Source organism: Melanerpes formicivorus, unplaced genomic scaffold (assembly GCF_026170545.1).
Source record: "Melanerpes formicivorus ecotype bairdi unplaced genomic scaffold, bMelFor1.0.p_v2 SCAF_72, whole genome shotgun sequence".
NCBI lineage: Eukaryota > Metazoa > Chordata > Aves > Piciformes > Picidae > Melanerpes > Melanerpes formicivorus.
The window spans coordinates 261,847-288,465 of NW_027142424.1; the positions used below are offsets into that span (position 1 = coordinate 261,847).

At 57.0% G+C, this 26,619-nt stretch overlaps 1 protein-coding gene across 1 annotated transcript in view; it reads right to left on the reverse strand.

Moving 5' to 3' along the window:
• Positions 1-26,619, reverse strand: part of MYO18B (myosin XVIIIB) — an 86,689-nt gene that overhangs the window by 19,094 nt on the left and 40,976 nt on the right. The window contains exons 27-38 of the mRNA XM_068163263.1: positions 25,425-25,549; positions 21,853-22,007; positions 20,101-20,224; positions 18,938-19,138; positions 18,717-18,827; positions 16,245-16,349; positions 13,095-13,241; positions 6,785-6,898; positions 5,681-5,797; positions 4,926-5,009; positions 3,860-3,997; positions 1,800-1,985 (exon numbers count right to left, since the gene is read on the reverse strand). Coding sequence (XP_068019364.1) covers positions 1,800-1,985; positions 3,860-3,997; positions 4,926-5,009; positions 5,681-5,797; positions 6,785-6,898; positions 13,095-13,241; positions 16,245-16,349; positions 18,717-18,827; positions 18,938-19,138; positions 20,101-20,224; positions 21,853-22,007; positions 25,425-25,549 — 1,607 coding nt within the window. The remainder of the gene's footprint in view (positions 1-1,799; positions 1,986-3,859; positions 3,998-4,925; positions 5,010-5,680; positions 5,798-6,784; positions 6,899-13,094; positions 13,242-16,244; positions 16,350-18,716; positions 18,828-18,937; positions 19,139-20,100; positions 20,225-21,852; positions 22,008-25,424; positions 25,550-26,619) is intronic.

Sequence of the window (26,619 nt, forward strand, 5' to 3'; positions counted from 1 at the left end):
CAGTCCAAGCCCCTGCAGTCAGCAGGGACATCCTCAGCTAGAGCAGCTTGCTCAGAGCCCCTGAGGGATTTCACAGCTGCAGCAAAGGAGCCTGGTTTGAAGGCAGCACCCACCAGACCCCCACGCCATGGCCCAGTGCTGGGGCTCCAGAGGTCCATGCAGGGACCTGGAGCTCCCATCCCGGAGCTCCCATCCCAGAGCTCCCACAGATAGACTGGGTAGGGTTGGAAAGGGAACTTCAAAGCTCATCCAGTCCAACCCTCAGCAGTCAGCAGGGACATCCTCAGCTAGAGCAGGTTGCTCAGAGCCCCAAACAACCTGACCTGGGATGGTTCCAGGCATGGGGCATCTCCCACCTCTCTGGGCAGCCTGGGCCAGGCTCTCACCACCCTCACAGTGAAGGTCTTGTGCCTTATACCTAACCTAAATCTCCCCTCTTTCAGTTTCAAGCCATCAGGTTTTCCATTAGGAAGCCAATCCAAGCTTTGCTGACTTTCTCCTGCTGTGGGCCAGGCTGCATCATGACAGAGGGGCTGGTCCTGAGGTGAGGCAGGGGATGGAGCTGCAGCCCTGAGCTCTGCCTCTTGGTTTCTGCATCCCTCCACACCGTGGCCCTGGCATCACCCCAGCAACAGGGCCAAACTCACCACCCTCAGTGTAAGAAATACCCAAGGCAGCTGACACAAGGCCTCTTGGAAACACATCCTCAACTCCCTGGTCTTTGTTGTGGACCACCTCCCCATCTCCAGAGCACCTCAGCCCAGCACCCAGCACCATCCTGCCCTAACAGCAGCCTCAGGAGGCAAAGCACAGCCGGCGGCTGGTGCCAGTTGTGGTGCTGGTGGCTCAGTGCCCTACACCACCTTGCCCCATGCCTGCTTCCAGCCCCAGCTCCATCCTTCCCTGTGCCACAGCCTGCAGCTTCACCAGGAAATAGAATGAGAAGAGAGTGAAGAGGAGAAGAGAGTGAAGAGGAGAAGAGAGTGAAGAGGAGAAGAGAGTGAAGAGGAGAAGAGAGTGAAGAGGAGAAGAGAGTGAAGAGGAGAAGAGAGTGAAGAGGAGAAGAGAGTGAAGAGGAGAAGAGAGTGAAGAGGAGAAGAGAGTGAAGAGGAGAAGAGAGTGAAGAGGAGAAGAGAGTGAAGAGGAGAAGAGAGTGAAGAGGAGAAGAGAGTGAAGAGGAGAAGAGAGTGAAGAGGAGAAGAGAGTGAAGAGGAGAAGAGAGTGAAGAGGAGAAGAGAGTGAAGAGGAGAAGAGAGTGAAGAGGAGAAGAGAGTGAAGAGGAGAAGAGAGTGAAGAGGAGAAGAGAGTGAAGAGGAGAATCAACCAAGTTGGAAAAGACCTCAGAGATCTTCCAGTCCAACCTATCACCCAACACCATCTAATCAACCAAACCATGGCACCAAGTGCCACATCCAGGCTCTTCCTAAACACCTCCAGTGATGGTGACTCCACATTCCAATGGCCAATCTCTCTTGCTGGGAAGAACCTCTTCCTAACATCCAGCCTGAACCTCCCCTGGCACAGCTGGAGACTGTGTCCAGAAGAGTAGGGGTTGGAAGGGACCTCTGGAGCTTGAACCCAAACCCACTGCCAGAGCAGGGTCGCCTAGGGCAGGGCACACAGGAAGACATCCAGGTGGGTCTTGGAAGTCTCCAGAGACAGAGACTCCACAAGCTCTCTAGGCAGCCTGCTCCAGGCTTCTGTCAGCCTTACAGGATAGGAATGGAGGGGTAAAGGGCAGCAGCAGCAGCAGCAAGCTCCTTCCCCTGGGGCGACCCTGTCCCCCATCCCCCCCTTACCAGCTCCACTCGCCGGCGGCTGGACTCCAGCTCCCTCTGCACCAGCTCATCCATGTCAGCCTTCATCTCCTCCATCCTCCTCTGGTAGTACCTGGTGTTCTCCTTCTCCCGTGCCTCTGACTCAGCTGCTTTCTCCAGCTCCTCACCCATCTTGATGATGCTGTCCCGCAGCCGCAGCACCAGCACCTGGCAGGCAGGGGGCAAAGGGGAGCGCGGCAGAGGTGATCCCAGAGCTAGAGCAGCACCACTTTGGCAGCACCTCGAGGGCCACCTCAGGAAGCTCTCCATGAGCATCCAGTGACGTGAAGAGCCCTCCTCCCCGTGCCCCAGAGCCAGCCTCTGTGATTATCGTTCCCAAGCACCTCTCTGAAGCCTGGTGAGTGGTGCTAGATGGCTGAGCCCAGCGCCCCCCAGGCCGGCCCTGCTCACAGCTCTGCAGCCACCACAACAGGCAGCACAGGACCCAGGGCAGCTCCTGAGGCTCCCACGGAGCTGGCTGCGGCTTTGAGGGCACAGGAGCATTTTCTTTGCCCTGGGCTCGTTTGGGCAGAGCAGCCTGGAGAAAGGTGCCAGCACAGACACATCCTGGGCTGCCTGTGGAACCATGGCATCACAGAATCACAGACACAATCAGGTTGGAAAAGACCCTCAGGGTCACCAAGTCCAACCCAGAGCCCTGCTCTGCAAGGTTCACCCCAAGCACCACATCCAAATCACCTTTAAATACAGCCAGGCTTGGTGACTCTACCACATCCCCAGGCAGCACATTCCAGTGTCTGACCACTCTTGCTGGGGAAAAGGTCTCTTCCAACATGGTCTGGTCTATTCCATTCCATTCCACTCCATTCCACTCCACTCCACTCCATTCCATTCCATTCCATTCCATTCCACTCCACTCCACTCCATTCCATTCCATTCTATCCTAATGTCCAGCCTAAACCTGCCCAGCTGTAGCTTGAGTCCAGTCCCTCTTGTTCTGTCACTCTTGTTCTTACCTGTAAGAAGAGACCAGCACCAACCTCCCTACAACATCCTTTCAGCCTAAACTTCCCCTGGCACAGCTTGAGACTGTGTCCTCTTGTTCTGGTGCTGCTTGCCTGGCAGAAGAGACCAACCCCCACCAGGCTACAACCTCCTTTCAGGTAGTTGTAGAGAGCAAGAAGGTCTCCCCTGAGCCTTCTCTTCTCCAAACTAACCATCCCCAGCTCCCTCAGTCACTCCTCATCAGATTTATTCTTCAGGCCCTTCCCCAGCTTCCTTCCCCTCCTCTGCCCTGGCTCCAGCACCTCCACATCTCTCTTGTACTGAGGTGCCCCAAACTGGACACAACACTCGAGGAATGGGTTGGAGAAGAGACTTAAGGTCAAGTCCAAACCATTCTCTCTCCAGTCTGGGGCTGAACCCTGTCCCTCAGCACCACATCTCTGTGTCTTTTAAACAACTCCAGGGCTGGGGATCCAAGCTCCTCCCTGAGGAAAGGGTCTCACAGTAGATGAGGAATGTAGATGTAGTAGATGTACTGAGGAATGGGGACAGTGAAATGTCGTGATCAGGACTGATGTCCTGGCTTCCGGGTGATGGCAGAGCAGAGGCATGCCTCTTGGAAAGGTGCTCAGCAGCCAGGATGTCTCCTGATTAATATCCAGAGGCAGGGACAGTCTGTTCCTCAGGGTGTTTGCAGCACTGAGCCCACAGCTGGCTCCCAACAACCCTGCGGGGTCAAACCTGATGGGGCCCTGAGCAACCTCATCGAGCAGGAGATGTCCCTGCTCACTGCAGTGGGGCAGGACAGGCTGACCTTTGAGGGTCCCTCCCAACCCAATGCACTCTGTGGTTCTGTGACAATGGCAGTGCCCTGACCATCCCCAGCCACGGGAGAGCTGCCCAAGGACCTCCCACATCCCTTCCCACCCCTTCCCGGGCGCCTCTTCCCCCAAGGGCGACGCGGCGGCATCGCTGCCCCGGCCGTTCGCTGGCAAGCTGCCTCTCCCCAGGGCTCCACCTGGAGAGGCTGTGAGCGTGTGAGCAGCGAAGGGTGAGCGGTGAAGGGCTGGTGGTACCTCGAAGCGCTTCATCTGCACGGCCTGGAAGTCCAGCTGGCTCTCCAGGTCCCGGATGCGAGCCTCCTGCCGGCTGACGATGGAGCGCTCGGCCGGGCACTGCTCCAGCTGCGCCGCCCGCGCCTGCGCTGCCTGCAGCTGCCGGGGGGTGGGCTGAGTCAGCACCTCACACCCAAACACCTCCCCAGCCCATCCCCTCACTCTCCCACCGGTCCCCCATCCCGTGTGACCTGCACCACGAGCCTCTCGTGGAATCCCAGAATGGTTTGGGGTGGAAGGGACCTTAGAGACCCCAGAATGGTTTGGGGTGGAAGAGACCTTAGAGGTCCTAGAATGGTTTGGGGTGGAAGGGACCTTAGAGACCCCAGAATGGTTTGGGGTGGAAGGGACCTTAGAGACCCCAGAATGGTTTGGGGTGGAAGGGACCTTAGAGACCCCAGAATGGTTTGGGGTGGGAGGGACCTTAGAGACCCCAGAATGGTTTGGGGTGGAAGGGACCTTAGAGACCCCGGAATGATTTGAGCTGGAAGGGACCTTAGAGACCCCAGAATGGTTTGGGGTGGAAGGGACCTTAGAGGTCCTAGAATGGTTTGGGGTGGAAGGGACCATAGAGATCCTAGAATGGTTTGAGGTGGAAGGGACCTTAGAGACCCTAGAAGGGTTTGGGCTGGAAGGGACCTTAGAGGTCCTAGAATGGTTTGGGGTGGAAGGGACCTTAAAGATCTTAGAATGGTTTGGGGTTGAAAGGGACCTTAAAGATCTCCTTGTTCCAGCCCCCCTGCCATGGGCAGGGACACCTCCCACTAGAGACCAGCCCTCAAGGCCTCATCCAACTTGGCCTTGAACACCTCCAAGGAGGGAGCATCCACAACCTCCCTGGGCAACCTGTTCCAGTGTCTCACCACCCTGGGAGCTGATCCTGGGATCAGCTCCACCCCAGGCTCAGCCTCACCACCAAAGGACATCCAGGGCTGGCGCCAGCGACCCAATGGGCACAGACCCCAGAAGGTGCCCAGAGGGCTCTTGCTGCTCAGCTGTAGGTGCCAGGGGCTGGGGGAGGAATTACCTTCTCCTGAAGGCTCTGCTTTTCTTTCTTCACCTCCTCCACCTGTGCCTGCAGCTCCCGGATCTGCGCGATGTCCGTCGCCGACTGCCGAAAGAGGAAGGCCAACAGTGGGAGCCGAGCCCAGAGCTTGGAGCAGCAGGCACAGGCCACAGGGAACGTGGTGCCAGAGGCATGCTCATGCCAGCACCTCCCACCACCAAAGGAAGGAGCTGCTGAAGGAGCTTCTTCCTCCTGACTCAGTGCAACTTCCCTAATTTTTGAGACAGCTCCTGGGAGATCAGGAGAGAAAGCACAGTGCCAAGGTCGTTTCTGTCCCCAGGGCCCTTCCAGACACAGGACACACCACTGCAAAGGGCACCAGACTGCGAGGTGTCCATCTCACCAGCTCCCCTGAGAGCCTTGGGGGCCCTCAGCTCCAGGGACAATCCTTTGGGAGAGCCTGGTTGCTGCTCAGGAAGCCCCTCAGGGCTGTCTGTCAGGACTAAAAAGCCAGCACTAAGAAAGCTCTGCATGAGAAAAGAAGAGTGAAAGAAAAAGAGGGTCCAGAGAGGGATGCTGGAGGATTCCTGAACCACTGGAACCAAAGCCCAGAGATCCCTTGCAAGAAGACTCAAAATCATGGGGGAGAGGACCCAGAGCCATCCTTTCCTCTCACCACAGCATCTGCTTCCTAGGGCCCCCTTCCCTGTGTCCCCTGCTGGTGATGCCCTCTCTCAGGGAGGCAGCTGCTGTCCCTCCCCTGCCCCAACTCCTACCTGGGCAATCAGAGCTTTGTGCTTGTCCATGAGCTCGTTCAGGTCTTCCTGGTCCTCATCGATGCGCTTCAGGAGGTCAGCTCTCTCCTGTTGCAGCTGGTACAGCTGCTCATCCACCTGCAGGAGGGACCATGGGGGCCTTGGCTCACACATCCCACGGCAGGACCACAGCATGACACCACCCAGGCCAGGGCATCCTCCACAGGGCACCAGGAGACACAAAGGGAGCTCCTGGCTGTCTGCAGAGGGCAGCTAGGGAATGCTCAGCCACTGCTGCCCAGGGCAGTGGTGGAGTCCCCATCCCTGGAGGGGTCTCAAAAACATGGAGCTGTGGTGCTGAGGGCCATGGTTTAGGGCTGCCCTGGCAGTGCTGGGGTATGGAACAGACACCCCAGGGAGGGAGTTGAATCTCCATCCCTGGAGGTGTTCACAGGGGCAGAGATGTGGTGCTGAGGGCCATGGTTTGGTGGTGCCCTGGCAGTGCTAGGGTATGGAACAGACACCCCAGGGAAAGGATTGAATCTCCATCCCTGGAGGTGTTCACAGAGGCAGAGATGTGGTGCTGAGGGCCATGGTTTAGGGCTGCCCTGGCAGTGCTTGGTTATGGAACAGGCACCCCAGGGAAGGGGTTGAATCTCCATCCCTGGAGGTGTTCCCAGGGGCAGAGATGTGGTGCTGAGGGCCATGCTTTAGCCCCCTGGACTCGATGGTCTGAAAGACCTTTTCCAACCACAGCCAACCCTATGGCTCTGTGCTCACTGGGAGCCCAGTGCCTCAAACAGCTGGCACAGGGCTGAGTCCACCCTGCCAAGGTTCTGGGGGGTTCCCTGGGCAGCCAGACCTGAAGGTTTCTCCTGGCAGGGCAGCAGATGCTGCTGAGCTCCCCCTCCCTTCAGCTGCATCTCGGAGCCGTGGTGGGAGCTGCTCCTGCTGCGCTGTTCCAGCCCTCCCCAGCCTCAAGCTGAGCTTCATGGTGGGGATTCAGTGACCTCAGAGGTCATTTCCAACCTTACTGAGTCAATAATTCTGATTATTGCTCCCCAACAGAGGGAGGTAGGACTGTGCCCACCCCACTCCCACCTCATTACATCCCCACAAACTCACCAAGGTCTTGTTTCTGCTGAGGGTCTCCAGCTCTGCCTGCAACTTCTCCAGCTCCTGGGCTGCTGCCTGCTGGCACCTCTGGGCCTCAGCACATTTGGCTTCACTCTCTTCCAGCTGGGACAAAAATAGGGCAGATCATAACTGAAGGTGCAGAAGCCAGATGCTGCTGCTGCTGGTGGTCTCCCTGCACATCCAGAAGGCTCAGGGGAGAGCTTATGGCTGTCTACAACTACCTGAAAGGAGGTTGTAGCCAGGAAGGGGATGGTCTCTTCCCCCAGGCAAGCAGCACCAGAACAAGAGGACACAGTCTCAAGCTCTGCCAGGGGAGGTTTAGGCTGGAGGTTAGGAAGAAGTTCTTCCCAGCAAGAGAGATTGGCCATTGGGATGTGCTGCCCAGGGAGGTGGTGGAGTCACCATCCCTGGGGGTGCTCAAGAAAGGATTGGATGTGGCACTTGGAGCCATGGTTCAGTTAGTCATGAGGTGTTGGGTGACAGGTTGGACTTGATGATCTCTGAGGTCTTTTCCAACCTTATTGACACCCAGCAGAGTGTGTGCTGGATCAAGGCTCCCAGGGCTCTACTCAGCAGAGTGTGTGCTGGATCAAGGCTCCCAGCCCCCAGGGCTCTACCCAGCAGAGTGTGTGCTGGATCAAGGCTCCCAGGGCTCTACCCAGCAGAGTGTGTGCTGGATCAAGGCTCCCAGGGCTCTACCCAGCAGAGTGTGTGCTGGATCAAGGCTCCCAGGGCTCTACCCAGCAGTGTATGCTGGATCAAGGCTCCCAGGGCTCTACCCAGCAGAGTGTGTGCTGGATCAAGGCTCCCAGGGCTCTACCCAGCAGAGTGTGTGCTGGATCAAGGCTCCCAAGGCTCTACCCAGCAGAGTGTGTGCTGGATCAAGGCTCCCAGGGCTCTACCCAGCAGAGTGTGTGCTGGATCAAGGCTCTCAGGGCTCTACCCAGCAGAGTGTGTGCTGGATCAAGGCTCCCAGGGCTCTACCCAGCAGAGTGTATGCTGGATCAAGGCTCCCAGGGCTCTACCCAGCAGAGTGTGTGCTGGATCAAGGCTCCCAGGGCTCTACCCAGCAGTGTATGCTGAATCAAGGCTCCCAGGGCTCTACCCAGCAGAGTGTGTGCTGGATCAAGGCTCCCAGGGCTCTACCCAGCAGTGTATGCTGGATCAAGGCTCCCAGGGCTCTACCCAGCAGAGTGTGTGCTGGATCAAGGCTCCCAGGGCTCTACCCAGCAGAGTGTGTGCTGGATCAAGGCTCCCAGGGCTCTACCCAGCAGAGTGTGTGCTGGATCAAGGCTCCCAGGGCTCTACCCAGCAGAGTGTGTGCTGGATCAAGGCTCCCAGGGCTCTACCCAGCAGAGTGTGTGCTGGATCAAGGCTCCCAGGGCTCTACCCAGCAGAGTGTGTGCTGGATCAAGGCTCCCAGGGCTCTACCCAGCAGAGTGTGTGCTGGATCAAGGCTCCCAGGGCTCTACCCAGCAGAGTGTGTGCTGGATCAAGGCTCCCAGGGCTGTACCCAGCAGAGTGTGTGCTGGATCAAGGCTCCCAGCCCCCAGGGCTCTACCCAGCAGAGTGTGTGCTCAAGGCTACCACCTTCCATTTCCCTTCCTAGAGTGGAATTTTCCACTTGGGAAGGATGAACCCAAACCACCCAACCCCCACCCCCAATTTTCTAACCCCCTCCTCTCCCAAAAAAAAAATGCATAATGCATGAAGTCCTGAAGAACATCTCCATGCCTTGCTGCACCATCTGTTAAATACCTGTGTAAAGAGAGGGCTGCTGCAGCCTTATTAAGAGGCAGGGCTGTGCTGGGAGCCAGATGGAGCCTGATGAGCGGAAGCGGAGCGTTTCAGCTCCGCTCTCCTTTGCTGCGGAGGTTGGTGGGCTGCTGGTGGGCTGGGTTGGCTCCCTCAGCTCCTTGGCATGAATGCCAGCAGGAATTGTTTAGATGTAAAGGAGGGAATAATCATGGGGTAGGGGGGTGGGAAGGGGGGGGGTGGAGGGGCAGGGGAGGGAGGAAGTTTAATGTGCGGCAGTGCAGCAGAAGCTCCCTCTCCTCAGTTTCCTGAGGGTTTTGACTTGCATGGAAGCACAGAATGGTTTGGGGTTGGCAGGGGCCTTAAAGAGCAGAGAATCCTGGAATGGTTTGGGGTGGAAGGGGCTTTGAAGATCCTAGAATCCTAGAATGGTTTGAGGTGGAAGGGAGATTAAAGATCCTAGAATCCTAGAATGGTTTGGCTGGAAGAGACCTTAGAGATCCTGGAATGGTTTGGGTGGAAGGGACCTTAGAGATCCTAGAATGGTTTGAGGTGGAAGGGACCTCAGAGGTCCTAGAATGGTTTGGGATGGAAGGGACCTTAGAGACCCCAGAATGGTTTGGGCTGGGAGGGACCTTAGAGACCCCAGAATGGTTTGGGGTGGAAGGGACCTTAGAGACCCCAGAATGGTTTGGGGTGGAAGGGACCTTAGAGACCCCAGAATGGTTTGGGGTGGAAGGGACCTTAGAGACCCCAGAATGGTTTGGGGAGGAAGGGACCTTAGAGACCCCAGAATGGTTTGGGATGGAAGGGACCTTAGAGACCCCAGAATGGTTTGGGCTGGGAGGGACCTTAGAGACCCCAGAATGGTTTGGGGTGGAAGGGACCTTAGAGACCCCAGAATGGTTTGGGGTGGAAGGGACCTTAGAGACCCCAGAATGGTTTGGGGTGGAAGGGACCTTAGAGACCCCAGAATGGTTTGGGGAGGAAGGGACCTTAGAGACCCCAGAATGGTTTGGGGTGGAAGGGACCTTAGAGACCCCAGAATGGTTTGGGGTGGAAGGGACCTTAGAGGTTCTAGAATGGTTTGGGCTGGGAGGGACCTTAGAGACCCCAGAATGGTTTGGGATGGAAGGGACCTTAGAGATCCTAGAATGGTTTGGGCTGGGAGGGACCTTAGAGACCCCAGAATGGTTTGGGGTGGAAGGGACCTTAGAGGTTCTAGAATGGTTTGGGCTGGGAGGGACCTTAGAGACCCCAGAATGGTTTGAGCTGGAAGGGACCTTAGAGACCCTAGAATGGTTTGGGGTGGAAGGGGCCTTAAAGAGAAGGGAACCCTAGAAGGGTTTGGGGTGGAAGTGACCTTGAAGATCCTAGAATGGTTTGGGATGGAAGGGACCTTAAAGATCATCTAATTCCAACCCCCCTGCTCTAAGCAGGGACAACTTCCACTAGACCAAGATGCTCAAGGTCCTGCCCAGCCCTGAGCACTTCCAGTGAAGGGGCATCTACAACCTCCCTGGGCAACCTGTTGCAGTGTCTCACCACCCTCACTGGACAGAATTTCTTCCATGGGCATGGGCATGATGAGCATGAGTGTGATGAGCATGGCCATGAGTATGGCCATGGGCACTCCATCAGCCACATCAGGCTGAGCTGCCCTTGCCTTCCCTCCTCCCTCAGTGCAGGTGGGAACAGCTGGTGCTGGCAGCTGTTCTTTCTGCAGAAGCATTCTCTCAATTACATCTGTGTGCTGTTGGAGCTGCTCCTGCCTCCTGATGGGTTTGTTTCTGTGCAGATTAATTAATCACTGCGTGGTTTAGAGGCTTGGCACCCTCAGCTCAGCCCTGCTGCTTGGTGGTGGGGGATGCACAGCCATGGCCAGCCTGTGGATGGACAGATCTGTGATGCCTCTGTCCCCTAGGGCAGGGCACTCCATGGGACCCCGAGCTCACCCTGGGGGTCAGGTTGCTCCCTGCAGCCACTCAGGTTGCTCAGCACCAGCTGAGAATTGGCTTAAGCTAAGGAAAATCCCCTGTGATCCCTGCTCCTGCCTCCAGCATCCCTGACAGGCCTGGGATTGTTCAGCCTGGAGAAAAGGAGGTTGAGGAGAGACCTTCTGGCTCTCTGCCACTCCCTGAGAGGAGGCTGGAGCCAGGTGGGGGTTGGTCTCTTTTCCCTGGTGTCAGGAGATAGGAGAAGCAGAAATGGCCCCAGCTTGCCTCAGGAGACATTTAGGTTGGACATGAGGAACAATTTCTTCCCCTTGAAGGACATCAAGGCCTGGTTGATGCTGCTCAGGGCAGTGGTGGAGTCCCCATCCCTGGAAGGGTATCAAAGCTGTGGAGATGTGGAGCTGAGGGATGTGGTTTAGTAGTGACCTGGCAGTGCTGGGCTAAGGACTCAGCTGGGTTGGACTCTGATCTGAAAGGTCTCTTCCAAGCAAAATGATTCTGTGATTCCAGGAGTCTGTGATTTTGGGATCCCTATGGCAACACATTCCCAAAGCAAGCAGTGCTGAAGCTCCTCATCAGAGAGCCAGCAAACGTGCTGAGCAGAAGGCAATTACCAGGGCTGCAGGAAATACAAATAGAGAGAAGAACACTGCACCACTCTTGCCTGGATCACAGAAGCACAGAATCAGTAACATTGAAAAAGACCTCAGAGATCATCCAGTCCAGCCTGGCACCCAACACCTCCTGACTAACCAAACCATGGCTCCAAGTGCCACATCCAATCCCCTCTTGAACACCTCCAGGGATGGTGACTCCACCACCTCCCTGGGCAGCACATTACAATGGGCAAGCTCTCTGCCTGGGAAGAACTTTCTCCTCACCTCCAGCCTGAACCTCCCCTGGCACAGCTAGAGACTGTGTCCTCTTGTTCTGGTGCTGCTTGCCTGGCAGAAGAGACCAACCCCCACCTGCCTACAACCTCCCTTCAGGGAGCTGGAAAGAGCAAGAAGGTCTCCCCTGAGCCTCCTCTTCTCCAGGCTAAGCAACCCCAGCTCCCTCAGCCTCTCCTCACAGGGCTGTGCTCCAGACCCCTCCCCAGCTTTCTTGTCCTTCTCTGGACACCTTCCAGCATCTCAACATCTTTCCTAAACTGAGGAGCCCAGAACTGGACACAGGACTCAAGGTGTGGCCTGAGCAGTGCTGAGCACAGGGCAGAATGACCTCCCTGCTCCTGCTGGCCACACTGTTCCTGATGCAGGCCAGGATGCCATTGGCCCTCTTGGCCGCCTGGGCACACTGCTGGCTCATGTTCAGCTGCTGTCAACCAGTCCCCCCAGGTCCCCCTTTTGACCTCAGAGAAGTGCTCCTAACAAGCAGACCCTCCCCAGCACCAGAGGCTTAGCTCATGTCTGGGACCAGAGGATGCTGGCACAGAGTGGTGACCCCACTCACCACTCCCACAGACAGCTCCAGCCTCATCTGCAGAGAATTCTTGTGGCTCAGACAAGGGGAATCATAGAATGGCTTCAGTTGGAAGGGACTTTCAAGGTCATCTAGTTCAAACCTCTTAAACAGGCAAGGACAGCTCCACCTGCCAGAGCCACTGTACCCACATCAGCTCTGAACAACTGAATTGTCTCCCATGCTGTTATCCTACAGCTGTTAACCATTCCTGGCTTTGCTCAGCCCAGGCAGCAGTGACCTTTGGAACACAGCTCCTGGTTGTCTCCCCTCACTGCTCTTTGGTTGCCATCTCAAGGTACCCATCCTGGCTCTCTTCAGGATGAAGGTCTCTAGGAATATGCTTGAATGGTCCAGCCACAGGGAGGGGAAGCATTCAGTGAGTGGCCATGAAGTATAGGCTGGAGGTGAGGAGAAAGTTCTTCCCAGCAAGAGAGATTGGCCCTTGGGATGTGCTGCCCAGGGAGGTGGTGGAGTCCCCATCCCTGGAGGTGTTGAAGATGTGGCACTTGGAGCCATGGTTTAGCTGTCAGGAGGTGTTGGGTATTAGGTGAGAGGTTGGACTTGATGCTCTCTGAGGTCTTTTCCAACCTGCTTGATTCTAGGATTCCAACCACAGCAGGCTGCTCAAAGCCTCATCCAGCCTGGTCTTGAGCACCACCAGCAAGAGAGATTGGCCATGGGAATGTGCTGCCCAGGGAGGTGGTGGAGTCCCCATCCCTGGAGGTGTTTAGGAAGAGCCTGGCTGAGGCACTTGGTGCCATGGTTTGGTTGATCAGATGGTGCTGGGTGAGAGGTTGGACTGGATGATCTCTGAGGTCTTTCCCAACCTGGTTAATTCTGTATTCTGCCAGGGATGAGATGCCCACAACCTGTCCCAGTGTCTCACTGCCCTCATAGTAAAGAACTTCTCCCTAATCTCCACTCTAGATCTACCCTGCTCTAGTTTCAAGCCATTTCTCCTCAGCCTAGCGTTCCAAGTCCTTCCCCAGCTCTCCTGCAGCCCCCTTCAGGTAGCAGAAGGCCACTGGGGGAGGGAAGGTTTCCCCGGAGGCTCCTCCAGGCTGAGCAGCCCCTGTTGCTTCAAGCCTGCTCCACGGGGCAGGGAGCTGGCCTCTGACACCCACCTGCTTGCGCAGCCTCTGCAGCTCCTGGGCGCTGGCCCCAGGCTCCCCGGGGGCTGCCATCAGCAGCTGGACGTCAGCCAGCAGCGCCCTGGTCCGCCGCAGGTCCCTCCGCAGCTGCTTCTCCACGTCGAAGTCTCGGTGCCCAATCTGGGTGGGAGGGGGAGGGGGATGGAATAAGAGAGAATAGAATGGAATAAGAGAGAATAGAACAGAAGGGGAAGAGGGGAAGCAGGGGAAGCAGGGGAAGCAGGGGAAGCAGGGGAAGCAGGGGAAGCAGGGGAAGCAGGGGAAGCAGGGGAAGCAGGGGAAGAAGGGGAAAAAGGGGCAGGGGAAAAAGGGGGCAGGGGAAAAAGGGGCAGGGGAAAAAGGGGCAGGGGAAAAAGGGGCAGGGAAAGGGAAGGGATGGAATAGAATGGCACAGGATGTCACTCTCCCTCTCCCCTCTCTTTCCTTGGTCTCTTCTCCCAGGCAAGCAGCACCAGAACAAGAGGACACAGTCTCAAGCTGTGCCAGGGGAGGTTCAGGCTGGAGGTGAGGAGAAAGTTCTTCCCAGCAAGAGAGATTGGCCATTGGAATGTGCTGCCCAGGGAGGTGGTGGAGTCCCCATCCCTGGAGGTGTTTAGGAAGAGCCTGGCTGAGGCACTTAGTGCCATGGTTTAGTTGATCAGATGGTGTTGGGTGAGAGGTTGGACTGGATGATCTCAAAGGTCTTTTCCAACCTGGTCCATCCTATCCTATCCTATCCTATCCTATCCTATCCTATCCTATCCTATCCTGTTCTTCTTCCCCACCTCTGATGCAAAGCATCTGGAGTGCCCATCAGGTGCTGCAGGATGGAACTGATGCAGCCCTCCCTGTGAGCATCCCCAGCCCTGATTCCCTCCAGCCCTGCTGGGCCCTTCTGGAAGCTCATCCCTGGGCGCTGTAGGGGTCCCCCTCACTCCTCTGAAACCTTTTAAAGAAGTGGGAAGGACCTTGAAGGGGAAAAAAAATAACCACCCAACCCCTCCTCCACTCCCCTCAAGCTGAGAGCAACCATGGTTACCAGGGAGAAAAGAAGCAGCAAACCAGAAGCTAAAGAGGGAGATGACTCCAGAGCTTGATTTCAGACTAACTGGAGTGGAAGAACATTTCCCAGCGTGTCTGTTCTCCACAGCTCTCCTCTCCAAACCCCTTCTCCTGTTTCTGCTGGCTGCTGGCTCAAATTAATTGTGTGGGTTTGACCCTTGTCACCTGGTCCAGAGCTGGCTGGCATTTGCTGGAAGCAGAAATCATTGGCATCTCCATTTCCTTAATTAGTTTTCTGGGCTGGATGGGTTGGGGGTGGCTTTTTTTTCCCCCTCCCCTTCTTGGTTAATAAACTGCTCTGAACTCCCTGGCCACTGTAAATTAGGTGAGGGGTTGGGGGGGGGGGGACTGCAGTGGAGCAGCTCTGCTGTCATCCTCCCATCCCTCCCTCAGGAATCTTGGAGCCCATTCAGCATCATTCTCACAGCTGAAGGTTTGCCCAGCACCACAGAGGAGGGATTTGGGGGGTGTCACAGACTCATGGAATGGGTTGGGTTGGGAGGGACCTTCAAGATCATCCTGCCATGGGCAGGGACACCTCCCACTAGCCCAGGTTTGCTCAAGGCCTCATCCAGCCTGGCTCTGAACACCTCCATGAAGGGGGCAGCCACAGCCTCCCTCTGTGGGTTGTAGCTGGAAGCAGTGGGGCAGGCACAGCAGCCACCACCTCCCACAGCACCACAGCCTGGTGCTTCTGAAGTCACAAAGCCAGGAGTGTGTCTAATGGCTCTGCTTGCAGCTCACAGACACAGTCCCCAGCTAGGCTGTGCCAGCTCCTTGTGCTTTCCTGCTGGAGGTTGCCCACAGAGCACCTGGGGCCAGACATGGAATGGGAGAAGCCTCTAAGGTCATCCAGTCCAACCATCAACCCAACACCACCATGGCCACCAAGCCATGTCCCCAAGTGCCATGGCCACACCTGTCTTGAACACCTCTGGGGTTGGTGACTCTACCACCTCCCTGGGCCAGGATGGACCTTGCTTGGACCTTGGTGGGGCTGGCTGACCCTGCTTGATGGCACTGAACAAGTCCAAGTGCTGGGTTCTGCACTTTGGCCACAGCAACCCCAGGCAGAGCTACAGGCTGGGGGAAGAGTGGCTGAGAGCAGCCAGGCAGAGAGGGATCTGGGGGTGCTGGTTGAGAGTAGGCTGAACATGAGCCAGCAGTGTGCCCAGGTGGCCAAGAAGCCCAAGGGCATCCTGGCCTGCAGCAGGAACAGTGTGGCCAGCAGGAGCAGGGAGGTCATCCTGCCCTGTGCTCAGCTCACACCTGGAGTCCTGTGTCCAGTTCTGGGCTCCTCAGTTTAGGAAAGATGTTGAGCTGCTGGAAGGTGTCCAGAGAAGGGCAACAAAGCTGGGGAGGGGTCTGGAGCACAGCCCTGTGAGGAGAGGCTGAGGGAGCTGGGGTTGCTTAGCCTGGAGAAGAGGAGGCTCAGGGGAGACCTTCTTGCTCTCTCCAACTCCCTGAAGGGAGGTTGTGGCCAGGTGGGGGTTGGTCTCTTCTCCCAGGCAAGCAGCCCCAGAACAAGAGGACACAGTCTCAAGCTGTGCCAGGGGAGGTTTAGGCTGGAGGTGAGGAGTAAGTTCTTTCCAGTAAGAGTTGTTGGCCATTGGAATGTGCTGCCCAGGGAGGTGGTGGAGTCCCCATCCCTGGAGGTGTTCAAGAGGGGACTGGATGTGGCACTTGGAGCCATGGTTTGGTTGTCAGGAGGTGTTGGGTATCAGGTGCCAGGTTGGGCTTGATGATCTCTGAGGTCTTTCCCAAGCTGGTTAATTCTGTGACTCTCTGATGGCCACAGCCTGGCACCCAGTGCCTGCTGCACTGCAGGCCACCCCTCTGCTGCCTGGTGCTGGGTAGAGGCAAGCACAGAGGCCGTGGCAGCCGGCTGCCTGTGAGTGAAGAACCAAGCTGCTGTCCTCTGCACACACACATTCACACTCCCTTTTGCACAGGCACCCTTTGGGGCTGGGGCAAGGCCATCAAGCCACTTTGGCTGGCCAGGAGGTAGCAGTGAGGAGAGGGGAGGGGGGGAAACCCTTCAGCCCCACCAGGCTGGCCCCAAGGTAGGCAGCATCCTCTTACCTGCTCACACAAGGTGCTGATGAGCCCTTCCAGGTCCTGTTTCTCATGCAGCACCTTCTTCCTCTCCTCATACTCCTGTTCCAGCTGCATCTCCAGCTGCCTGAGCTGTGCACAGGAGAAGGGAAAAAACGGTTCAGAGCGTGGCCACCACCACCCTGCCACAGCCCCAGGTCCTGGCAGGATGTGGCCACCACCACAGCAGGGATCTGGTGGCTGCTGGCAGAGGGTGCACACCAAAGCCTCCCAGCGCTGCAGCTGGTGCTGGGGACCAGGAAGGGGCCAAAGCCCTCAGAGCCACTCCTACCCTCAAGGCAGTGTGACTGCTCCTGACCAGGAGGAGCAGAGGAAGCTGTCCTGGTGCCTGCAGGACTGCTGGGGACATGTTGGCCTCTTTGAGACACTCTGCCTGCAAGGCATGGTCTGAGGTCCCTGAGGGCTGGACCTGCAGCTCTGGAGTGGTTACATGGAGCCTTTAGCCAAGCCAGAGGAGGGGCTGGCTTGAGGGTCCAGAGCATGAGCCTGCTGAGGAGTGGCTGAGAGAGGCTTAGGTTGGGCATGAGGAACAATTTCTTCCCCCAAAGGGTTGCAAAGGCATGGGCCAGGCTGCCCAGGGCAGTGGTGGAGTCTCCATCCCTGGAGGGGTTCCAAAGCTGTGGGGATGTGGTGCCATGGTTCAGGGGTGCCCTGGTTCAGGGGTGCCCTGGTTCAGGGGTGCCCTGGTTCAGGGGTGCCCTGGCAGTGCTCAGGGTTGGATTGGTCTCTTCCAACTAAACCCATTCCATAATTCCTCCATGGGTCCTCAGCTCATCCCCTGGCCACAAACAAGGCAAGGAACGTGCTCCTTGCTCCAGGTGTCCACCAGTGAGGACAGGGCAGTGGCCTTGCAGGGCAGAGCGTGCCATAAAGGCAGGATTGATTGCCAGGAGCGAAGGGAGCCTGAGAGGCAGCACCAAGCCTTCCTCCTTCTTGCTCACAGCGCTGCAGCAGCATCAGCTGCTCTGCAGGAGGAGCCCAGCGCTGGGGCAGCCACCCCGGAGCTCTGCCCTGCAGCTGAGAGAGGCCCAGCAAGTGCAGCTGGGTGCTGGTGGTGCAAATGTGCTGACAAGCCAAGGCAGCCTGCTGCCAGCCTGCTCCTCCCCTGGTGAGCAGCTGCTTGGCTGTGCCTGCAGGAGCCACCGTGCCAGGCTGTGACCCTGGCACGGCTCCCTGGAGCCCTCCCTGTCCCAGCCACCTCCTGCAGCCCCAGCTGCTGCTCAGCCTGGGTTTAAGACAGGAATGGGAGCGAGCTGCTGAAGGCTGCTGGCTCTCCAGGGTGTCTCTGCCAGGGAGTCATTTGGAAAATAGCCCTGGGGCCATGCAGGGTGAAGGAGAGAAGGCTGAAGTGTGGGCTGAGGGCAGCTGAGTGTGGGCTGAGGCACAGCACCTCCTTCAGCCACGCCAGCAGTGCCCTGCTCTCTGCACAGGGTGATGAGATGGAGGCACAGGAGGACAGGGAGGACTCCAGGAGGAGCCCTGGGCTGAAACTAAGGATGCATCATAGAAGAGTTTGGGTTGGAAAAGCTCTCTAAGGTCACCAAGTCCAACCATCACCCCAACACCACCATGGCCATCAAACCATGGCCCCAGGTGCCATGGGCACACATCTGGTAAACACCCCCAGGGATGGAGAGTCCACCTTCTCCATGGGCAGCCTGCTCCAGTGCCTGACCACTCTTGCAGCAAAGGAAAGTCTGACCCTTGCTCAGGCTGGGCTGCTGCTGGGAAAGCAGCTCCCAGCCACCCTGAGAGGTGAGGTGGGGTGGGATGGGATGGGATGGGATGGGATGGGATGGGATGGGATGGAATGGAATGGAATGGGATGGGATGGAATGGAATGGAATGGAATGGGATGGAATGGAATGGAATGGAATGGAATGGAATGGAATGGGATGGGATGGAATGGAATGGGATGGAATGGAATGGGATGGAATGGAATGGGATGGGATGGGATGGAATGGAATGGAATGGGATGGAATGGAATGGAATGGAATGGAATGGAATGAACCAGGTTGGAAAAGACCTCAGAGATCATCCAGTCCAACCTATCACCCAACACCGTCTAATCAACTAAACCATGGCACCAAGCACCCCATGCAGGCTCTTCCTAAACACCTCCAGGGATGGGGACTCCACCACCTCCCTGGGCAGCACATCCCAATGGCCAATCTCTCTTGCTGGGAAGGACTTCTTCCTACCATCCAGCCTGAACCTCCCCTGGCACAGCTTGAGACTGTGTTCTCTTGTACTGGGAGAAGAGACCAACCCCCTTCTGTCTACAACCTCCCTTCAGGGAGTTGTAAACAGCAAGAAGGTCTCCCCTGGGCCTCCTCTTCTCCAGGCTAAGCAACCCCTTGGGGCTGGTGGATCCTCCTGTGCACTGTGGGAGGAGGGGCAGCCAGCACCCTGTCCCCCCCGCACCCAGCACCAACCTACCCTCTTCTGGCAGGACTGCCTCACGTCCTCCAGCTCCTCCTCCTTGTCCTCCAGCTCCTTCTGGTGCATCTGCTTCATCCTCTCTATCTCCAGCTCCAGCCTCTGGTGGAGCTGAAAGACCCAAAGCTGAATGCCCCAGCAGTGCCCCAGCAGCCTGGAGGGCTGCTGCTGGTGGTGCTGGTGCTGGGGTGGGCTGGATGTGCCCGGGGGGCCCACACTACCTGCTCCAGGTGATCGACTGCGGCCGTCTGCCGCTCCAGCTCTTTCCTCTGCTCCCCAGCGCTGGCCTCCAGGTCCCACAGCCTCTTCTTGAGGGTGGGCACAGCGTTGGCATCCAGGGCAGTGGGGGTGCTGAGCTCCTGCAGCCGGCTGGACGTGGTGGTCACCTGCTGTGCCAGCCTGGCCACCTCTGCCTCCTTCTGCTGCTCGGCAGGGAGGGAGCAGAGGGTCAGGAGATGAGTCCCCAGTGGGGGAGAGGGGATTGGCACTAGCACCTTGGCCTTACAACCCAGAGAGTCCCCAACAGCAGCAGAAGCACTCTGGAGCAGCAGTGGGCTGACCCTGCCCTGCATGGACACACACCCCCCCATCATGAGCCCTGAGCAGTGGTTAGGCCACACCTGGAGTTCTGGGCTCCTCAGTTTAGGAAAGATGTTGAGATGCTGGAAGGTGTCCAGAGAAGGGCAACAAAGCTGGGGAGGGGTCTGGAGCACAGCCCTGTGAGGAGAGGCTGAGGGAGCTGGGGTTGCTTAGCCTGGAGAAGAGGAGGCTCAGGGGAGACCTTCTTGCTCTCTGCAACTCCCTGAAGGGAGGTCACAACAGAGCACTCAGAGGGGCAGAGTCCCCTCCCTGCCCCTGCTGCCCACCCTGCTGGGGATGCAGCTCAGAGTGGGCTTTGCTCCCTGGCTCCTGACCTCACCTTCCCTCTCCCACGGGTTGTGCCCACAGGGGTTCTGCTCATCCCTTGCCTCCCTTGGTTGGCTGGCAGCAGCCTTGGGCTTTCCCCCAGCCCTGATGCCATGAGGGTCTCCAGGGGCACCTGGCACAGCCTCACCCCAGGGGAGCACAGACCTGCAGCTCCTTGCAGGTGAGCTCATGGCTGGAGGTGTGAGGAAGACCACGAGTGCCTCCAGCACAATGAGCTTAGGGTTCATGAGCTGCAGGATGGGATGGACATCACCTGTACCAAGTGATCCCTTGCTCTGCTGGCAGAGGAGGGCAGTGCTGAAACACCTCAGGGAGGTCCCAGAACTGCGCTGCCAGGGATGGGCACCACCCTGCTGGGATTTCCCTGGCAGCCTCTGCAGGGACTTGAGGGACCACAGCTCTGCCCCAGGAGCTGGCCCCCAAACTGGTGCCAGAGAGAGGGATGATTGCCTCCTACCTCCAAGCTCTGCTGCAGTTTGCCCATCTCCCATCGGATGCTGGTGTTCTCCTGCGCCACCTTCTCACGGAGGCTCCTCTCAAAGGCAGATTCCCCCAAGGCTTGGGCTAACTGCAGGTCAAATCTGGAGAGGGGACAAATGCCACCTGTCCTGAGAAGGTCTGCAATGGCAGCACAGCTCGAGGGAGCAGAAAGGCTGCAGGGAGGCAGCCCCAGTCAGCAGCACGCCACTTCTCCTGGCATCAGGCTCCCTGGGGGCTTTGGAGCTGGCCAACAACCCCCAGGAGCTCCTGGCTGCCATCACTGGGCCACTCCACACAAGTGAGGAGCAGCCAAGCTGGTGAAGGGCCCTGAACACAAGCCTTGTGAGGAGCAGCTGAGGGGGCTACAGGAAGGCTGGGGAGGGACTGCTCAGGCTCTCAGGCAGTGCTAGGACTAGGGGGAATGGAATGAAGCTGGAGGTGGGGAGATTCAGGCTGGAGGGGAGGAGGGAGTTCTTCCCCATGAGAGTGGTGAAGCTCTGGAATGGGTTGTCCAGGGAGGTGGTTGAGGCCCCGTCCCTGGGGGTGTTTAAGCCCAGGGTGGATGAGGCTCTGGCCAGCCTGATCTAGTGTGGGGTGTCCCTGCCCATGGCAGGGGAGTTGGAACTGGGTGATCCTTGTGGTCCCTTCCAACCCTGACTGATTCTATGGTTCTATGACTGGGGTTGTTTAGCCTGCCAAAGAGGAGATTGAGGGGAGACCTTGTCACCCTCTACAACACCCTGAAAGGATGCTGGAGCCAGGCTGGGGAGGGGTTGGTCTCTTCTCACATGCAACAGAGATACATCAAAGCTTGAGCATGAGAGTGCCCCAGCACTCAGCCACCTGGGAACCAGGCAGCTCTCTCCATGGTGCTACCATAGAGCTGTTTGGGCTGGAAGAGAACTTTGGAGATCATCATCAAGTCCAACAGCTCACCTAGAGCTTACAATCCCACCCCTATTGCCAGGCCACTGAGCCATGCCTCTCAGCACCACAGCCACTTCCAGGGAGGATGACTCCACCATCTCCCCAGGCAGCCAGTCCCGGTCTTTGACAACCCTTTCTGGGAAGAAATTGTTCCTAATGCCCAACCTGAACCTCCCCTGGAAAGAAACCTCCTTTCTGTGAAGAAATTTCTCCTGATGTCCAATCTGAGCCTCCCCTGGAACAGCCTGAGGCCATTGTGCTGGGCATGACCCTGGTCTGGAGGCAGTTTACAATCCCACACCAATGAGATGCAAAAGGAACCTCCTTCCTGTGAAGAAATTGCTCCTAATGCACAGCCTGAACCTCCCCTGGAAAGAAACCTGCTTTCTGTGAAGAAATTGCTCCTAATGCCCAACCTGAGCCTCCCCTGGCACAACCTGAGGCCATTGTGTTGGGCATGATCCTGTTCTGGAGGCAGTTTACAATCCCACACCAACGTGATGCAAAAGGAACCTCCTGTCTGTGAAGAAATTGCTCCTAATGCCCAACCTGAGCCTCCCCTGGAAAGGAACCTCTCTTCTCTGAAGAAATTGCTCCTAATGTCCAGCCTGAGCCTCCCCTGGCACAGCCTGAGGCCATTGTGCTGGGCATGACCCTGGTCTGGAGGCATTTCACCACACCGAAAGGAACCTCCTGGCTTGCTGCAACCTCCAGCAGCCAGCGGGGATGGAAAGAGCGGCTCCTCAAAGACGCCCCAAGCAGCCCTGTCCCCTTCCCTGGCAGGTGCCCCCACCAGCCTCACTTCTTCTGCCTCTTCTCCAGCTCGTGGCTGCGGGCCTGCAGGCTCTCGGCGAGCACTCTGGCGTCCTCCAGCTCGCAGGCCAGGCGCCGGCACCGCCGCCGCAGCTGCTGCGACGTCCTCTTGGCTGCCTCACAGGCTGCTTGTGCCTCAGCAAGCTGTGGGTATAGAGGTGACACGACACTGAGCCGTGGCTAGAGGTGACAGTGAGCTGTGGAGGGGCCCTGCAGCACGTGGAGCATGTACATGCCCCCCACGTGGGGCTCGACCCCTCACCGGCAGCAGGGCGTTTGGAGAGCTTTCATCAAACAAGATTTAGCTGCCCGGAGCCCTCACACTCCAGGACTGCTGGCAGCATCCCCTCCCTCCCTATCCCATCCCACCTTATCCCATCCTACCTCATCCCATCCCCTCTCACCCTATTCCATCTCATCACACCCTATTCCCTCCCATCCCTATCCCATCCCACCTTCTTCCATCCCATTCCACCCCACTCTATTCCATTCCATCCCATCCCACCCCACTCTATTCCATTCCATCCCATCCCCATCCCATTCCACCCCATCCCCCTCAATTCCATCCCATCCTACTCCATCCCTATTCCATCCCATCCCCCTCAATTCCATCCCATCCTACTCCATCCCTATTCCATCCCATCCCCCTCAATTCCATCCCATCCTACTCCATCCCTATTCCATCCCATCCCACCCTATTCCATCCCTACTCCATCCCATCCCACCCTATTCCATCCCAGCCCCATCCTATCACCATCCCACTCAATTCCATCCTATCCCATCCTATTCCATCCCATCCCACCCTATTCCACACCTATTCCATCCCATCCCCATCTCATCCCACCCTATTCCATCCCTAATCTATCCCATCCCCATCCTATCACCATCCCACTCAATTCCATCTCATCCCACCCTATCCCACCCTATTCCATCCCATCCCACCCTATTCCATCCCACCCCTCCTGCTCAGTCAGCCCCAGAGGTGGACCCCTGAGCCCACAGCAGGAGCCAAAGAGCTGGCTGCTCCAGGGGCTTCACAACGTTTTGTGGGCAGGGAGGCAGGCAGAGAGCTCTCTCAGCAGCCAGAGGATGCACTCATCAAGGACTGACTTTAAATAAGCCAGAGTGTGGTGCTAATGAAGCCTGTAATTCCAGGCCAGCTCTGGGGAAGCAAATGAGCTGCTTGAGCTTCACTCAGGCTCCTAGGACTGGGCTGCTTCGCTGACTGCTCTGTAATGGACCATGAAGAGCGCTCGTTTGTGCAGCTCAGCCTCACAGCAGGTGCCCTGCCCCCAGCCACTGGGGCTTTTGTCCCTCCCGATGACAAAGCCTGGGAACTGCCAGCTCCTCACACCAGCAGCTCTTTGGGGGACAGATCATACAATCACAGAATGGGATGGGATAGGATAGGAGAGAAGAGAGGAGAAGAGAGGAGAAGAGAGGAGAAGAGAGGAGAAGAGAGGAGAAGAGAGGAGAAGAGAGGAGAAGAGAGGAGAAGAGAGGAGAAGAGAGGAGAAGAGAGGAGAAGAGAGGAGAAGAGAGGAGAAGAGAGGAGAAGAGAGGAGAAGAGAGGAGAAGAGAGGAGAAGAGAGGAGAAGAGAGGAGAAGAGAGGAGAAGAGAGGAGAAGAGAGGAGAAGAGAGGAGAAGAGAGGAGAAGAGAGGAGAAGAGAGGAGAAGAGAGGAGAAGAGAGGAGAAGAGAGGAGAAGAGAGGAGAAGAGAGGAGAAGAGAGGAGAAGAGAGGAGAAGAGAGGAGAAGAGAGGAGAAGAGAGGAGAAGAGAGGAGAAGAGAGGAGAAGAGAGGAGAAGAGAGGAGAAGAGAGGAGAAGAGAGGAGAAGAGAGGAGAAGAGAGGAGAAGAGAGGAGAAGAGAGGAGAAGAGAGGAGAAGAGAGGAGAAGAGAGGAGAAGAGAGGAGAAGAGAGGAGAAGAGAGGAGAAGAGAGGAGAAGAGAGGAGAAGAGAGGAGAAGAGAGGAGAAGAGAGGAGAAGAGAGGAGAAGAGAGGAGAAGAGAGGAGAAGAGAGGAGAAGAGAGGAGAAGAGAGGAGAAGAGAGGAGAAGAGAGGAGAAGAGAGGAGAAGAGAGGAGAAGAGAGGAGAAGAGAGGAGAAGAGAGGAGAAGAGAGGAGAAGAGAGGAGAAGAGAGGAGAAGAGAGGAGAAGAGAGGAGAAGAGAGGAGAAGAGAGGAGAAGAGAGGAGAAGAGAGGAGAAGAGAGGAGAAGAGAGGAGAAGAGAGGAGAAGAGAGGAGAAGAGAGGAGAAGAGAGGAGAAGAGAGGAGAAGAGAGGAGAAGAGAGGAGAAGAGAGGAGAAGAGAGGAGAAGAGAGGAGAAGAGAGGAGAAGAGAGGAGAAGAGAGGAGAAGAGAGAAGAGAAGAATAGACCAGACCAGGTTGGAAAAGACCTCAGAGATCATCCAGTCCAACCTCTCACCCAACAGCATCTAATCAACTAAACCATGGCACCAAGTGCCTCATCCAGGCTCTTCCTAAACACCTCCAGGGATGGGGACTCCACCACCTCCCTGGGCAGCACATCCCAATGGCCAATCTCTCTTGCTGGGAAGAACTTCTTCCTAACATCCAGCCTGAACCTCCCCTGGCACAGCTTGAGACTGTGTCCTCTTGTTCTGGTGCTGCTTGCCTGGGAGAAGAGACCAACACCCACATGGCTACAACCTCCCTTCAGGGAGCTGGAGAGAGCAAGAAGGTCTCCCCTGAGCCTCCTCTTCTCCAGGCCAACCACACCATAACCTTGGGTGAGCACTGCTCTTCCATGCCTCCCCATGGGCAGTGTGCCCAGGCCTCACTGGGATGCTCTTCTTCTAGGCTCAAAGTGAGGAGAAAGCTCTTCACAGAGAGATTGGCCCTTGGGATGTGCTGCCCAGGGAGGTGGTGGAGTCCCCATCCCTGAAGGTGTTCAAGAGGGGATTGGATGTGGCATTTGGAGCCATGGTTTAGTAGTCATGAGGTGTTGGGTGACAGGTTGGACTCGATGATCTCTGAGGTCTTTTCCAACCTTACTGATTCTATGATACCTCCAGGGGCACAGCACCCACAGCCTCCCTGGGCAACCTGTGTCCAGTGATGATGGTGCAAGCACAACCCAAAAGCTTCAAGACCCACCCCTGATTCCTTCCCCACTCCAGAGCTTCCCAAGGCCATGCTCACTCCTGGGCTTGACCAAGGTTGGATTTTGGCATCGTTCAGGCATTGGAATATGTTGCCCAGGGAGGTGGTGGAGTCCCCATCTCTGAAGGTGTGCAAGAAACCTGTGGCCATGGCACTCTGGGACATGGTTCAGTAGCCATGGTGGTGTTGGGTTGCTGGTTGGACTGGATGCCCTTAGAGGGCTTTTCCAAGCCAAACCATTCAGTGATTCTATGGAAAGTCACTTTTGAAGGTGCTCAATGAGAGCAGCAGCAGCCAGCAGCTGCGTCCCTGAGCCTCAGCCCTGGGAAGCTTCACCTGGCCAGGACCAAGGAGAGGACATCCAGCTGCACCCCTGGCTCCTCAGTGTGCCCCTGGGGAATGCCTGACCCCTCCTGCTCCCACAGCCAGCAGCTTGCCTTTTGCTCCAGGCCTGTCCTGGCTCCCAGCTCGGACTCCAGCCGCTCCTCCAGCTGTGCCAGCCTCTTGCGCAGGAAGGAGATCTCCGTCTGGGCGCAGTCGAAGCGCACCTGCCACTCGTCCTCTGCCAAGGCACAGACATCCAGAGGGGCTGCCTGGGTGCTCAGGCCATGCCAGGCTCAGATGGGTGAATGCCCCATGACACCACATGTCCCCATGGCATGAGCACCCAGCACCGAGCTCATGAGGTGCAGCTGTCCCAGCTCACACACGACCATGGAATTGCTTTGGTTGGAAGAGACCTTCAAGGTCATTGAGTCCAACCATTCACCCAGCACTGCCAGGACACCACTGGTCCTCAGCACCACATCTGCATGGCTTTGGAGCCCCTCCAGGGGTGGGGACTTGGCAGCCTGGGCCAGGCTTTGACAACCCTCAATGGGAAGACATTGTTCTTCATGTCCAACCTAGCACATAGCCCAACTCTAGGCAAAGCATGCATGCCTATCCCACCCTATCTCATTCCCATCCAACCTCATTCCTTCCCATCCCATCCAACCCCATCCCATCCCCTCCCATCCTATCCAACCCCATCCCATCCCACCCCACTTGTATCTCAGCAGCTTCCTCATCAACCCAAAACATGCTTCCAGCACACTGTGAGCTGCCAGGAGTGCCAGGCAGTGCCAGGCAGTGCCAGCAGCACCCTTTGTCCTGATTCCCTGCCTGCATCCCCATCCCTCCTGCTGGATGAGCAATGGAGAATGACAGGATGCCAAAACCACACTGAGGTGGCCAGGGGCTGGGGGGGGAGCAGCATTTCTGGGGGGACCTCTACCCACTGGGAGAAGCTTTGCAGCCCCACAGGTCAATGGTTTAGTTGATTACGTGGTGTTGGACTGGATGATCTCAAAGATCTTTTCCAACTGGGTTAATTCTATTCTATTCTATTCTATTCCATCCCACTCTAGTTTAGAATACATAGAATAGAATAGACCAGGTTGGAAGAGACCTTCAAGATCATCGTGTCCAACCCATCAACCAATCCAACCCACCTAAATAACTAACCCATGGCACCAAGCACCCCATCAAGTCTCCTCCTGAACATCTCCAGTGATGGTGACTCCACCACCTCCCCAGGCAGCACATTCCAATGGGCAATCACTCTGTGTAGAACTTCTTCCTAACATCCAG